We start from the raw sequence: 17,089 nt of genomic DNA, 5'->3' as shown, positions 1-17,089 counted from the left end.
TCATTAAATAATTTTGTTTATAGGAAACTTTTTAGCTCTCCATGTTCATCCTTTCATCTTCATCCTTGTGACAACACCTGATTGGGTGTTATGTTGTTGGTGTTTGTGACGCCTGTATGGACAACTGCAAAGGAAATGCAAAAGGTGCATTTTTTTTTTACAAACATCTAATCTAATTAAATTCAGACAGCAAGATTATAACGTGCGTGATAATATAACAATATAATTTATATAATCAAAAATTTTAAGGACACCGTTTATTGTTTAAGGATTCAAACCACATCATCTCCCTGTTTTTTAATTGTATTCTGGTGATCCTGGATTGAATCTGGATATTACAGAATGGACTCAAATCCTCTAACCTATGACAATATGGGCTATATTAACACAAAATAGCCAATTTCTGTCATTTTGCTTTTAAAAATTTGAATTTTGATAATTGATGCCATTCTTAAAAAAATAATAAGATAAAGCTAATACATACAAGACCAAAAGTGTGGCTGTAATTGTTGATACATAAAAATTCCCAGTTTTTCTTTTGTCTTTCATGCTCAAAGTGACAGCAGAGTAATTACCAGGCAAACAATACCAGCCAGCTTTTTCAGTCTCTGATATCCCCCTCTATTGTCAGCTCTAACATATTCTCTTTCTTCTTGAGAAGCCTACAAACCTGCGTGCCTTTTGTTATTTCAGGTTTTCTTGTCATTTATTATTATTCCACCTTTCCCTGACATTTGGATCTGAGGGGACTGTGTGGGCACAAAACACAATATATCACAGAGGCTTGTCACATCATTACACAGGATTATCCTGTTATTAAACCCACAGATTTGATCATTTAAATGTATTTTTTTTCTGGTTCAAATGCATGATTGAATTACTTTTATTTTTGTGTACTTCGTTTTGAAGATAGACGAAGTGCAATCAATGTTGCTTTTAGAGCAAACAAAAGGTCAGGATGGGATCAAGCTCAGCTTCTGTTTCCCCCTGAAATCTATTTAAAAAAATAGCCTTGGCGCTGTTTCTTTGCAACAAAATGAGAACACAAACATTCCTAAGATTGCTAACTAGTTGCAAAGAACTTTGAGAGACTTGAACAGCGCATGAACCATCTGTGCTTACTGCAATCGGCCCACCAGACACACATTTGAGAGGATACTATTCTGACTTACATACTTCACAGGGCATGGATGCTCTCACCTTGAAAAATATAGCACCACTGCCAGGATTATGTTTGTCTGGGTAGGTTTTATTTTATTACGTTTTCAGTATCTTAAAGGTTGTCATGTATACCTGCTTGACTTGATAATCCATATTCAAGAGGCTTGGAGCAGATGAAAAATAAAAACACAAGGACCAATAAAGAGAAATACCAGCACGGAACATTAACACAAGACAATGAACAGAGGATGACTGAGGGTTTAAATGCACTAGATGACAACAAGGGACTAATGATAGACAGGTGCAGGTGATTAGTTGGCATGGTTACAAAAAAGGTTAACTATCCACAAGTTTCCTACGCCCCGAGGCCTTGCGTCAAAAGTGGGCGCGACTTCCGGTTCGAAGTAAACAAAGCGCGATTTGACATGCTTGACACTCGTTCATTCAACAGTTGACAGTCATTCAAGTTATAGCGATCCAAACTAGCTAATGATGTGGGAACACAACCTCAACGAAATTCAAAAGGGTGAAATAACAGTACCTTTACCCTCCGTAGTAGTTGATTGGCATTATTATAAATAACATTATTAATAATCAATACTCATCAAGGCATGGTGACAGACAGTTGTGCGAGCTGACAAACAATTAAAATAAAAAATACACACTTAGTCATTGTGCTTTAGAGTTTATTCAAAATTATAAATGAATGTGCTACTTGAATACATTAACTGGCACATTTGGTATTCTGTCAACACAGGCTTTGATCCTGAGTTTAGGTGCAACATCAGTAGAGAACAGCCAATCACATGCTGATAAAAGTTTATAGAATATTAAGAATGTAAACAAATGTACACAGGAAGATTCGTCGTCTTTTGGGAGATGATGGAAACTACAGTCGTTGGCAGGATCAGAGACGGGCTCTGGCAGAATCACTCTGATTTCGTTTTCAGCTTATGTTCAAAACAATCACGTTTAAACCACTGAAAATTAGTTTAGTCCGGTTATACATACAACCGCGAACAGCACATGTTGTCCCTGAGCTCCGTAACGACATCTCTCATAAAGATTTGCGTCTTTAAATAGTAAAATAATTATCCGAAAAACAGCTAGCCTCTTCGCTAACTAACACACAAAATACCATTAGAATGCTACTTCCGCCGCCTCACCGGAAGTTTCACCCACTTTATTTTTTACAGGAGCGCCCCTCGGAAACTTGTGGATAGAAACTAACAGCAATGGAAACACAGGAAACCGGAAATAAGAGTCCATGAAAACAGAGAAGGTACAAAGGTGACAAAGGGACACTATGTAACTTTTTTGTTTTGTTAAAAAAAAATTTTTTTTGTCTTACCCTGATTCACTATGACAAGCCTATTATAAGGGTTTATATTTTAGACGTGACTGGATGGTTTTTACTGGAAATTGCGTACATGCATCACTCGCCCGTGCGTTTCTCGTTATATCCGTCAATAGAGAAAAGTTTCTCTGGCTACTTTGACGTGTGTATTTTGGGAGTGGTAGAAAGTTGACGTGGAGAAGCTAAAATAAAATAAAATAAACACATTGAAGAGAGGAAAGTTAACTGGCTAAAACGAAATTGCATATAGCTTGTAATAAAACGAGAATCAACATTGCTTTTTGGAAATCGTGAGAACTGATGGATTTGACATGTTGTGACATGTTACGCCACTCTTAAAGTGACGTAAAGATGGCTAATCTTCAGCTAATCATCTTGAGATCCTTTCATCTAAACTGGTTATATCTAGTAGTGAATGTTTTATGAGCAGTAAAGGATAGCATTTTTCATCCACACTCAGTCACAGAGAGCCAAAGCACAACCAATGTTTATCCACCAAATGCATGCAGTTTTGTTTTTTAACCACTAAAAGATACATAGTGTACCCTAAAACACCATTCCACCCTTAAACTTGATCAAGTTTATGGTGATGCTCCACTTTTCATGCATGTCTAACCACCTTTAATTGGCTCATATCACAAGTAATTGCAGATAATATAATATCAGTGAAACAAAAGGCTACTTTTTGTTGTCAAGTGTAGTCTACGACAGTATTTTTATTTGTAAATAACATGGAATTAAAGGTCGGAAAATATTACATTTAGGATACACTTATGTACATGTTTTTTTCTGTAATATGTGCTAAACTTATGCTAAAGTGTACATCTTTTTCACAAGGCATAAAACATATTGCAATGTTTAAGGACTCCAAAATCAACCATTTTGCATAATTTAAGTCCGATCTTAAAGGTTTATTTGCCACATTTCAGCACTGGTTGTTTTGTGACTAAAAAAAATAGTCTCAATGTAATTCTGCTTATGCAAAGAGACTTGTGCAATGCTGACATTAAATGTAGAAGTGTGATGATGAGTAAACTTTTAGATGCAGATTTAACAATTTGATTTACACTTAACATTTAGAGGTAAACTGAAATTTCAAATGCCATCTTCATGGGTTCAATTCCCAGGGAATGCAGTGTATTGTACAGATAAATGTGTACTTTAAATCAAATCTAAGTCACTGGTTAAAAACATCCACCAAATGCATAAATGTCAATTTAAACTAACAATTACATTTTGCTAAATAATTATATATTGCAAGTATTATATTGAATATACCGTAATATGGTATAAATATGAAAAGAAATTCATGGCTATATCCATCATGTTGACTAAAATAGCATCTGGATGTCAGAGTTCATGGTATAATTCCCCTCTTGCTAAACAGCAGTGCTGTTAAAGCAGATAGATTGTGTGTATATGACACCACAGCCAAGGGTGTGTGTGTTTGTTTGCAGCTGGGCTTATGATTCTTGTGGGAATATGCTAATTACCTCAATACAGAGTGCAGGTTGCAGATGTTCAGGTCCCAGCTGGGGATCCTTCATTTGTATACTAGCAATATGGTATGTCAAGTGATATAAGAGGATGTCTTTATATTAATGAATAGTTGTTAGATACGGGTTCAGTTTAACAGCCATACAGCTTTTTTTTTCTTCTGTAGATGATTGTGAAGCCGGTTCTATACCGGTTCTTTTTAAGTTGGTGTGGGTTACACATTATAAATGTACAAAAAATTATTTTAAATAAGCTTACCCTTTAGCTCACTTTTATAAAGTGGTGGCAGTTGTTATGGAAATAATATACTTTAAATTTATATATTTAAGTGTGAACCAAATGCAATGTTTTGGATACTTAATTGCATGTCATTTGAATTTAAATATTAAAAATACATTAAATATAATTTCATGATTACTTGTATTGTCTATTGAAATATGGTTAAATTGTACTGACATTTATTTACATGAATATACTTTAATATAAGTAAAATATACTTAAATTGAATTTCTATTTAAAATTTTAAATGTCATATAATGAAATATATTTGTGATGACCAGTGTTGTGCAAGTTACTTCCAAACTGTAATACATTAGGTATTACTTGTTACTGTTATTTAAAAGTAATTCATTACCTTACAATATTACTGTCCCAGAATTGTAATGCGTTACATTACTCATGTATTACTTTTGAGTTACTTTCACCAAAATAACTAAGTAGAACTTAACTTTTGGGCTGTAACGATATGCAATATGAAACCGAAATCGCGATTCGCCACACGACTCAGATCCACGAACCTACAGAATCGCGACACACCTCTTCCAACTCCAGCGTTATTCTCCTTACCATCCAGATCCAATGCTGCCTTATCTTTAAATTAGGCTATTAGTATTATTTGAAGTTAACATTATAAAATACGTAGACCTACACCACAAAACTAGTTGAGGATAAATTATTTAAAAATGGGGAAGTCCAGCATTATGATCATGACATTTGCAGTCAAAACTTGAAATAAAAATTCTCAGAAAATACATGTATTGAAACGTATAGGCTACTTCCTTAAAGGACTCCAGACATTAGACAAATATCAGTCTATGTTTTATTTTTAATATTAGGGAAAAGACACACATTTATGCGTGACAAAAAAATAGGAGGCAAAAACGATTTTTTGTAATTCTGTTAATTACACTACGCAAATTGGATGAGGAAGGGTTGGCTCTCCAGTCTCCATAGAACTTAAAATATTAATTTTATTTTAGTTTTCGTGTTCGCATTTATGAGGAAAAAACAATGTTACAGACGCGACCGCTCTGAACTGGCACTAAAAGACTGCTTTAAAACTTTTACACAGTCTGTTGCCTTTAAGAAGTAAAATACACTGTAATACAACTGTAATACAAGCCTCACTGAACATGTAACGAGTAAAATATTACTGAAAATTGATTAGTAATGCCTTACACTACTGCGTTACAGCAAAAAGTAATATGTTACTGTAATGTATTACTTTTGTAATGCGTTACTCCCAACACTGGTGATGACACATTTCAATGATGATTTTTAACTATATTAACTTTAAAGGGGTCATGAACAAAAAAAAAAACATTTTTTTTTTAAATTAGCAAAACTCTTATGCAATCATAACAGTGAACGTTTACTTCCAAGGGCTCGTTCTTCGTACGTTGCTTAAAACATCCGAGATCAAATGAGACATCCAAGATAATATCATCGTGCTAATCATGATCCGGCTAATTGGGTTCTTCGAACACACCTGTTGTTTATGATTAGTATCGCTGGATTGAGTTATCTGAGATAACTGCGCGTTCTCGCGTTGGTTTAAAAGGGGACATGTATCGATAGCAGAACCAGTGATCAGCAACGCTGCTATTGGCTGTTCAGCATGGCCAAAGAACACGCCCAGTTTTTCTCCCAAGCAGAGCAAGCGCTTTTAATGCAAGGTTATGCCGAATTTCAGTCTTTAATTAAAACGCCAGGAACACCTCAAAGTGTGCAAAAGCCAGGAGAGAGTGCTGGCAAAAGTAGAAGACAAATTAAATGCGTTTGTGGTGGCCATGTTAGATGTTTTAATAACTTATTATTATTTTATTTTTATTTTCATAATTTCATAATTACTTTGTTCATTGTAATGTCGAGTCACCACACTATAATAATGGACATGGTGAAAGTTAAGTACAAAAATGTTCTACTTAATGGTAATTTTAGGCCTTATAGGCCTACTAGTCTCTTTTAAAAAGGCACTGTTAAATAAATGATTGTCTGTTTATAAAAGCAACCAGGAAAAAGGCTGAGAAAAAAATAATAATGATGCTCCTGACCCTGGCAGAAGAGCTGACCCTTGGGTTGAATGTGAATTGCCCTGTGAAGGGCATCCCTGGGTTCAGTTCTTCCAGAGCCACATCAGGGACCAGTAGCAGCAACACCTTCATCACTGGGAAATTATCTTTGTACACTGTGAAATAATTTGTTGCTGCATTAAATGAAGTAGTAGACCTATAATCCAAATGTCTGGTTTAGTCATTTCAACTGTTAAATCTTGAGTAATGATAAATTGCTTTGTCTTGTGAAAGTAAAAACTGATAAACTTATGTTAATGTAAAAATATTTTGCCATGAGTTATCAATCACATTGCACTGGAGAGTGAAGAAAACTTCTCAGATGACTGTCCTTTGGAGGAAGTACTTTAATTTAATTGATGGCTTTAATTGATTTCTACTTGTCCCTATGCCTATTATTTCTGACAAGAGTCCACACGTACAGAAAGGCCTACAGAAGAGTCTGCACACAGCAGTGATACAGGGGTGGGCAGTGTAGAGACAACTTTTGCTTTTTATTTGTTGCATGAGGCATGTGTGACACAAACGACACAGGGTTAAATTCGTTCCCTATATGAGTCTTCAACAGAAAATAGAGTATTTTGAAAAAAACAAAAATCAGGGGGAGAAATAGAACTTGACAAAGAAAAAATTGCACTAGAAATAGAGTTGCTTCAAAATAAACTTCAGAGTAAAATACACTATTTCACACAGAGTACTATTGCTGACCTTGCATAATATCTTTTTAAAAGATGACTGAATAACTGGCTTTTCTTTACTAAGAACTATTGAAATAAAACTCTAAGCAAATAGAGTTTTGCAAATTTGTCTTGTCTTTTATTTTAGGCTTAATTAAACTTTTTTTTTTCTTTTTCTGATGTTGGCACTGTTGTGTAATATGGCACATGCAATGTCACAGGCCCAGTCAGGTGCAACCCTCAGGCTTTTCAGACCCTGAAATCTCCCCTTTAGTTGGCCAAAGCTCATGTCATTGTGTGCCCTTGTCCTAGAGCTGCATTGTAACTGGTCTGGGGTTTGGGTCAGGGAATGGGGTCATAAAACACCTGTCTCCATGCAGGATCCTGTTGTAATCACCTGTTTAATGGAAAAATGCAGTTCTCAGCATAAGTGTATGTAATACCGTGAGTTTGATCTTTATAATTTTTCTCACCACATTCAAATAATGTTCATAAATGTGAATCTCTTAAAATTCTTGAGTAATGCACTGGCCATTTTGCTTTCACACTGATTTGTGATATGGAACATGGTCACACACACCATCTAAGAGATTTTACTCTGCCTTTTAAAAAAAAGTGATATAATATTACTAATCTGGAATATTAAAAATTGTAATATTTGGCTGCACATTTACATAAGCCCCCTTTCTGCTCACAAAATCCCTTCATTGAGGCCTTGATGTGAACATGTGTGTAGTCTACAGTGTATGGCACCAATCACTTAAGTTAAGCCTAAGTCATAAGTCATAATCGGCATGGTCATCATGATTGCATTATCTTCATTAAAAATTATAATATACCCTAAGTTGGCAAAAAAAAAAAAAACGACAGAAAGCTTATCAAGTTCTCCGCATCTCCAATAGTGTAAAGGAAGCCACTCGCAAATAATTTTAGGGCAATGCAAACATTTTGTGCTGTTGTTGAAGCCCGATATCGAATCGAACATTAATGTGCATTTTCAACAAAATAATAATGTATTTAAACGACACCCTCACGACGATCGTTTTTTACGAGAAAAAATAAATCTCAGAAATTAGGCTACACTGTCACACTGCGCTGAAGGACTTCCCGTATCAGCCGCGATCTAATCCTGTTTACATGAAATAAGCCTGCTCGCGAGCAGGTTCAAGCTGACGGACCTGTTGCTATGACAGCAAGTCCAGGATGAGCGTCGAAGAACCAAACGATCCAAGATCATGGCAAATCGCCAACAATCAAATCCAGCTAACTGAGTTAGCGACGTACGAAGAACGAGCCCCAAGTCTTGAATGCGACACGTCCATCAAAACAGAGTGTTCGAAAGAGATGCTCAAAAACAGGATAGAAAATAGTTTATTTCTTCTAAATTGGGATTTTTTTCATTTATGTAAAAATCTTGATAACATAATAAGTGGACCCCAGAGAACATTATAAAAGTTTTTTTTTTTTTTTTAAATCGCGTTCTTGACCAATTAAAAAAAAAAAAGTAAATAAAATTTTCTGAACAAAGTTAAATTCAAACACTTTACATTATATTATTATTAAACCGTAATGATTTAAAATGTACTTTAAAGAAAAAGCGCTCAATGTGACAATATTATAAAGTGCACTTTTGCACTAAACATTGGCATGAAAGTGTACTCTATAAGTAGGCTATAAATACCTGCAAGTACAGAAAACCCAATTGGAGGACTGAAATAAATCATTGGTCAAAACAATGACATTTAATCTGAACTTTAGCGATGATGCCCATCTTTGACCATGTCAGTGTCTATTTAGTGCTCACAGCAGCGATAAAATGAACATGTCAGCAGTGACAATGTTTTTCACTGTGCCCAAAAAGGATCCTGAAATCACTATCACTATGTAAAATTTGTAAAAAAAAAGAGATGTTGCTGGTTCTCAAAGAACATTACTAGTTTCAGTTATCACCAGACAAAACAACACACTGACCAGCATACAATTATCCAATTACCTGAAAGCTATTACCCAAAATGTATTTGGTTTTCAGTTAAATGTAATTTGTAATTTTGGTTTTGATGTTTCAGTGAAAACTGTGTTTCAGTGCATACTATGAAGCAACAATACACGTCAGAAGACATTTCAGAGTTCAGACTACAAGCTGACAAAACTGTCCAGTCAACTCTTTCATAAGTTCACTTGGGTTTTGTTTGTCTGTGCACTTTTGTCAAGCCCTGGTGTCTTCACCCCATGGGTAGTGGCATAGATGACAGAGGCATCGATCAAAGCATGACATTGAAGCCAATCAACATACCGATCTGCCTCTGTGGATTCAATGTAGCGCTCTGTCTCTTATGCTGACCCTGCGCACAGTACAGTTCACAATTGACACTGAAGCGATTTCCTTTAGAATTTAGAATAGGGAAAACTTGGGATTGCTTTTTAGCTTAATCAAATTTCTAAAAAGTTTGTTTTGGGAATGACAAACACATTCAATCACCATAGTGAACCTTGATTACTGATATAGTGATGAACACTGTTTTCCTTATCTTAATCATTATTTTTTTTAAACATGTTTTTGTAAGATATTTTTCAGTGTAAAAAGTTTTTTTTTTTCCACCAATACAAATAAAATTAATTAATCATTCATAAAGATCATTAACGTTTTTTGGGCATGGCATTAACAACCTGATATATGTCATAACATTTTTAGATTAAAAAATGCTTGAAATAATTTTTTTTTTCAAAACTACTTAAAAAGAATATTACTGAGAGTTTCATTCTTTTTCTTCATCATATCCGAACAGTTGTATTCCTGATATTTAAATTTTATGAACAAAGATATAGCAACACATTTGAACTCAAACAGGAAAAGCATTCTCTTTATAGAAGAGGTATTTTCAAGCCATTATTTTTTGAAAGTGATACACTAAACCACTGTTAGTGTTGTCGTTAAGTACACTACATGGACAAAAGTATTGTGACACCTGACCATTAAGTCAAGTCAAATCATCTTTACTTCTATAGCATTTTTTCAGATTGTTTCAAAGCAGCTTTACAGGAATAACAGGAAAATGATTCAATGATGCAAACAGTTTATTTCAGGTGTAGGCTACAGCAGCTCTAAAAGAAAATAATGTCATCGTTCAGCTGAAGTCAGTTCAGTGTTGATTCAGTTCCGTTGTGAAGATCATCAATTATTAAATGAGTTCATTTCATCTATAAAGCAGTTCATCTATAAAGCAGTCATCGTCTAGCTCGGTTCCGTTGCCATCCCATAGTGTCAGTGCAAATAACGAACATGGTGTGATTATGATTCAGGCCGCATAAGTCATGATTAGATTGTGTATCGGTAGCATTCAAATATTTCATCCAGTTCCTTTGGTTGAATATAGGATTCATGACGCCAGTATGGATGTACTATGGTCGTAGGTTCAGATGATTGTCTGGTTCTCGTGGTCTTTGCTGAGGATCTGTGCCGATGGCTGTCATGTATAATTACAGCTACAGGGACTTCAGTGACATTGCATTCTAAGAGTTGGTCCCCCTTTGCAGCTATGACAGTTTCCACTCTTCTGGGAAGGCTTTCCACAAGAGTGTTTCTGTGGGACTTGTGCCCTTTCATCCAGTAGAGCATTTGTGAGATCAGTGAGATCACTGAAGTTAGACGGAAAGGCTTTGTTGCGGTTCATCCCAGCGGTGTTCGATGGGGTTGAGGTCAGGGCTCTCTGTGGGCCAGTCAAGTTCTTCAACACCAAACTCATCCAACCATGTCTTTTTGGAGTTTGCTTTGTGCTCTGGAGAACAGTCATGCTGGAATAGAAAAGGGCATTCCCCAAACTGTGCGCACAAACTTGGAAGCATAGCATTGTCTAAAATATGTAGGCATGTCGAAGCATTAAGATTTTCCTTCATCGGAAGTAAGGGCCCAATAGCTAACATCTGAAAAACAGCCCCAAAAACCTCCACCAAACTTTACAGTTTGGACAATGCAGTCAAGTTTTCCTGGCATCTGCCAAACCCAGACTCTCCAATCAGACTGCCAAACAGAGAAGCATGATCTCACAGGTTTTGTGGTGGTATTAATTAGGGTTGGGTATCGAGAATCGAGTATCGATTGGAACCGGGGCTAACTTTTCATTTTTCCCGGAATCGTTTAAAAGTTAAAATTTCGATTCCTAGTTTCGATATTCACAGTCCGCCGAGCGGAAGAAGAAACGAAGAAGCGTCTACCGGAAGTGTTGGCATAACCGCGCGAGTCGAACATGAGTAGCTTACGTCGGCGGTCCAAAGTGTGGCTTCACTTTTCTAAAAATAACGAAATCTCGGCAAAATGCAAAATTTGTGACACAAGAAGTATTTGTGACACAAGGAGTATTTCCTTCAGAAAGACCGTTGGTTAGCAAGGTTAGCTAAACTTTTTTGACCCTGCTTCTTAAAAGAATCGGAATCGAGAATCGTTAGGAACCGGAATCGAAACAAGGAATCGAAATCAGTAGAAGTTTATAACTCTTCAGCTATGGAATCGGCAGAGAGGTTTACACACCATGGTGACCCTACTCTGTGACTTTACGTGGTCTTCTGCTTCATGGCTGAGTGGCTGCACTTACAGTTAACCATCTTGCATGAAATTTCATGAACTGACTTATCGCAAAGGTGCGACATAGGTATCACAGTTCCACATTTGAATTCACATCTCTTCAGAACAACTCTTTTTTCCACAAATGTTTAAATTCAGACTGTGTGGATGGGTGCTTCCTTTTATACACTTGTGGCAATGGGTCAGATTGAAACTCCTGAATTAAAAAATGATGTGCTGCTCTGTCTAATTACTGAGTGCATTTCTAATTGCTGAATTAAGCACTTTGATCAGTTCAGTTATAGTATGTTAAATATATTTAGCTGACACGTACGTTGGGTTTTAGTGCTTTATGGGGACATTCCATAGACATAATGAGTTTTATGCTGTACAAATTGTATTTCATATCCCCTAACCCTAAACCTACACCTTTTTACATTTTTAGAAAATGACACTTAGTATGATGTATAAGCTGTTTTCCAAAAAAAAAAAAAAAAAAAATCGTAAGCTGTTTGTGCCATCTTTATGGGGACATTTTGTCCCCATAACGTAGGGTGTCCCTGAATCTCACTAAACACACACATATGCAAACTTAGGTGACATAATGAAAATGTAAATAGCAAACTATAAATAGAAACCTATATGATGGTAATGCACAATAATAGTTTCATTCTGCTGTTCTTGCTTTCATGTGTTCAATAGTAGAAATAAACCAATTTATTACTACAGTAAATAGAAAAGAGAATGACTATGAATAATAATTCAATGAATGTTCAATTGGAAGCTCTCAGACAGAATAGTTTTTGTGTTTCAGTTTGTTTTCTCTTCATTTGTGTTTTAGGTGGTTCGCTTGGGGCGAGCAGTGCCCGCGTGCCCACTTCATCCCCCAGCCAATCACGAAATTCAAGTGGAGGAGACGGCAGTGCCTTGGAGAATGGGCTCGGACCTCGTAGAGGAGCACGGGTGACAGGGTCAGAAAACTGGCAGATGGCGTACAGCGACTCAGGGAATGCCTATTACAAAGAGTAAGAAGATAAATGATCACTATGAATGATTTATACTGTGTTAATCCCATAGACCACAAGATCTAGAGCACTAAAAACACAGCTGGTTTTACTTCAGGACCCTGATATTACAATAGAATCAATGGATATCAATGGTTCATCCTAAAAAGCAGAACATAAAAGAAGATATTTTGAAGAATTTCTCTTCTGTTTTTGTCTATTCAAATGGGGTTTTTTGCTTACAAGTGGCCCCAAAATTGGGTTCTACTTACTAATACACTAGTGACCCTTCCCTTACCACTTAAACCTAACCATACCACAAAACCTGTCCCGAACTTTACCTGTACCCCAGCTCAAAAGCAGAAAAAGTGTTTGGCAATACAACATGAATACATTGTAACTGTAGTAGTAAGTTTACAGTAGTTAAAGACACCTAATATAAAGTGTGACCCAAATATGTTTGTTTAACATAACTCGGAAGCTAGCGACACCTGGGTTTCCTTGTTCGAAAAGCTATGCATGTTCCCCATAGACTTTTGGAAAATCGCAAAAAATAAGATCTGTTTTTAACAAATAGTTGACCCTTACAAGTTTTGTCTATCAAGATAATCTTTACAAGTTAATCCCAAATGTATACATTTTGAAGCCTATATAAAGTTTTTTAAAAACACAAGCAGACATAATAAAGTTTAAAAAACCACAAGCAGGTTATAACTGTGTGTTCTATGTCATAGATCAAAACGTGAAAATATTTAGAGGCTTTGTTCACCACAGACTTTCAGGCGATTTAGCAAAAACCTATTCAAAAATCCCATAGACTTAAGAGCGAGGGAACCCGGAGTGCTAAAATGCTAACTCACTTCCGCGTTTTGGTCTACAGAGTGACGTTGTAACTTCGGCACTCTATTACTAAACGTCTCTTAAATGTAAATGTGTTTGTTTTAATGCAGTTTGGGTCATATTGTATTGACCTTGGGAATGTCACACAACCTGTGCTGGTTGACATCTATATAATTTGGCTTCAACTAAGACACGGATGAATTTGCAGTACAGTATGGTAGAGTCTGATTGGATTTTGACTCCAAGAGATATGGAAATATTTTGTCCTCCCATTTAAAAATGTAAGACTTTTTTGCTATTTTAACTATGAACAAGTACATGATTAGCTGCTTTTTTATTATGTAGTCCATATAACATTTATTAGCAACACAATTATTTTAAGTGTGATATTTTAATTGTGAAGAAATGCTTCCAGTCATGCACAGTGGTGTTTTCAATGACAACACTGACATCTTGTGTTATGTGTTTGTCCTGCAGCCATCATCTAAAGCCATCCTCTTGGCATGATCGCCCAACTCACAGCAGAGAGAATGTCTGTATGTCAGAATGTAAGACTCTATTCTATTCTATTCTATTCTATTCTATTCTATTCTATTCTATTCTATTCTATTCTATTCTATTCTATTCTATTCTATTCTATTCTATTGTTTCCAGTAGGGTTTAAGTCATTTAACAGTTTTAGATTTAAATAAGAATACATATTTAGTATATGCACTGTATAAAAGTTTTATTATCTTGTAAATACACTACTTCCTGTGGTGCTGCAGCTACATTAGGATGTTTGCTTGATAGTTTGATAAAAAAAAGAAGTGATGTTTCACAACTCTTTTGGGTGGGTATATAAAGTCTATATATATGGCTGTCACCGTGTGATTTTTATGGCAAAGGGTTAAAAACAAAATCCCCACTTTTACTCATCATCGAGGTTTACCATGCATGAAATATCACCCATGAGCAAAACATCTTACCTTTCTAAAAAGGTAGGCCCATGCTGGTTATTTCTTCAGTTGATCAATTCAGGTAGTATAACTTGTGTATATTTTAAAACTACCCATGAATGGACGATTTAACATGTTCTTAACCCAAGTATAAGCCTAACTGTATCATATTTGATACACAATTTTTCCAAGGTATCAAGATTTAGCTGAAAACCTCTGTCATCTGATTGATAGCTATTTGCAAGATATGATACTTTTTAGCAAGTAAAATGCCTTTTAGTATATTTCTTAAAATGCCCTTCTTTAGGCCGTAATACATGTGTCTCTGTGCTGTAAAATCTATACTGGTATTATTAAGTAAATGCAAGAATAACATACTAACTATATTCTTAGTAGCATTTCAAGATGATAATTTGCTAGACTGAAGCAATTTAGGTTTACTTGATTATTCATACAAATGTGAGTATTAAATATGATACATCAGGCTTTTGAGGAATGTATCATCATCATTGTATTGCACTGCACCCCTCACCCACCCCCCCACACACAATAAAAACTGAAGAGCTTTAATAAAACTGAGCATTTCAAAATAATCTTACTAAAACATATTATCATGAGTTATTGAATGATGTAAGTAATGTAAGTAATCTGCTAAACTTTTATACAGAAAATCTTATTACAAGCTATCAGAATATCATCTTATTTTTGGCCATATAAATATCAACGAATGCACCAAATTGAATATTGTTGCTCAGTTTGGGTCACTGAATAAGAATTACGTGTTTTTTTCTTCTCAAGTAGAAGATCCAAATTATATCCTAGTATATGATTCATAAAGGCCTGATGTATCAAACATGATACTTAACAAAAAGTGCTTTTTAAAATATCCTTTTCTAAGTATTTCAGGTTAAGTATCTGTTTATTTATACTTGTATAACATGATTAGTGATTACAAATGAGATTTTGAATGATGCACTGGTCATTATTTCCATGAAATTACAAATAACTGTAGACACAAACTCTTTTTCGATTGGATTAAAGATAACATTGAAAATGAGTAACATTGTTTACTTTTTATGTTTTTTTAATTGAATTCTTATGTCATGACAAGCAAATGATAACCTGCTGACCATAAAAAATCATAAACTAGATATTTAATTATATCAAATACATACTGTACAGTATATATATATATATATATATATATATATATATATATATATATATATATATATATATATATATAATGAATAAAATAAAATGCCTATAAATCATCTGAAATACCAGTATTATACTCTTAACTCTTCAGTGCGTTAGTACTCTTTAATAAGAAAATAATACTAAAAGTGTACAAAGTTATTGCTTTGAAGTCTGTATGCAGTACAGTACATCAATGTACTACTGTAGAGGGTGGTATAAATGTAAATAGTTTAGGTTATAAGAACAAGATGCCATTACAGCTTTAAAACTCCATGTTTGCTTTAGGTGGTTATGTGTTTTCATTTAGTGCTGTAAAGTGCTGCATGCGAATCTGCTGTTCAACATACGCTTGAACAGTGTGCTCAAACATGCAAATGCTTACCTCTGTCTGTACTTCTACCTCTCTTTTCCTTCAGACATTTCAAATTCATGCATTTGGCAGACACTCACAGACTTACAAAGCTACTTACAGTGCATTCAAGGTATACATTTTTGTCAGTTTGTGTGTTCCCTTGGATTTGATTCCATGATCTTAGCAGTGCTAGCATCATGTTGAGCTAGCGGGACAGAATTTAGATTCACTTGTCTCTACCTATCATATTTGTCTTTACCTTTCACCTTCCATCTTTTGTAATGTTTATCATTGCTTCTTTTCTTTACTGTTAATGGGTTAATTTCCTAAATAATCTGTCTGTCATCATAATTTAAACCTCAGACCATCTTCTTTCTCTGGTTTTGTGCTATGTAGTGGCTGAGTTTACAGACCAGCCGGGTGAATTGAGAGGCTTCTCGGTTCACACTCGTTTGGTGAAGGGTCCACGGGGCTTCGGCTTCAACATAGTGGGAGGCAGCAGGCGGAGGGAGTTCCTGCAGATTTACAGCATCACCCCCGGAGGACCTTCAACACTTAACACAGGTAACACCTCATCTCTCTTCAGCCGCCCACTGCGGTAGAGGACTATGTTTTATCTATAGGTTGCAGCTCTCTTTTTCTCTTCCTCTATATTACATTTTCTGTCCCACTGTGGATTAGTGTTGTGATTGTGTGATCCTGTAGAATGAGAGTCTCGATCTCCCTCTAATCCTAATGGCCAGCATGGAGTAATCCAGCTATCACTCACTGCCGACACACACATTTACAAGTAAAATGTGAAATTATGAACACGCTCTCTCTCACTTCGCTATTACATGCAGACTTAAAAATATATGTATGTTCAATCTTAAGTTGGTCCTGCACACCCCACAGATGCTCAATTGGATTGAGATCTGGGGAATTTGGTGGCTAGAACAACACCTTAAACTCTTTATTTTGTTCCTCAAGCCAAAAAAGAGGCCAATTCTTCCTGGGAACACCATTGTCATGAAGGGGTATACCTACTAGGGCTGGGTATTGAGACAAATTTCACAATTCGATTCGATTTCGATTTACAAGCTTGCAATTCGATTCGATTACGATTCGATTCGATTCAATATCGATTATTTTGGATATCAGTTACAATAAATGGC

General features: G+C 35.5%; 1 protein-coding gene across 5 annotated transcripts in view; it reads left to right on the top strand.

Annotated features, from left to right (window-relative positions):
- The window catches only part of magixb (MAGI family member, X-linked b), a 117,218-nt gene that overhangs the window by 51,059 nt on the left and 49,070 nt on the right, over nt 1-17,089 (top strand). For 4 of the 5 annotated variants that reach the window (XM_039672159.2, XM_039672157.2, XM_039672158.2 and 1 more), the window contains exons 6-9: nt 12,443-12,626; nt 13,923-13,993; nt 16,000-16,065; nt 16,332-16,499. In XM_039672159.2, coding sequence (XP_039528093.2) covers nt 12,443-12,626; nt 13,923-13,993; nt 16,000-16,065; nt 16,332-16,499 — 489 coding nt within the window. The remainder of the gene's footprint in view (nt 1-12,442; nt 12,627-13,922; nt 13,994-15,999; nt 16,066-16,331; nt 16,500-17,089) is intronic. The other variant, XM_039672160.2, reaches the window with a different exon arrangement.

Source organism: Pimephales promelas, chromosome 14 (assembly GCF_988280905.1).
Source record: "Pimephales promelas chromosome 14, fPimPro1.hap1.1, whole genome shotgun sequence".
Lineage (NCBI taxonomy): Eukaryota > Metazoa > Chordata > Actinopteri > Cypriniformes > Leuciscidae > Pimephales > Pimephales promelas.
The sequence above is the reverse complement of the archived record's forward strand: the minus strand, read 5'-3'. Positions and strand labels throughout refer to the sequence as shown.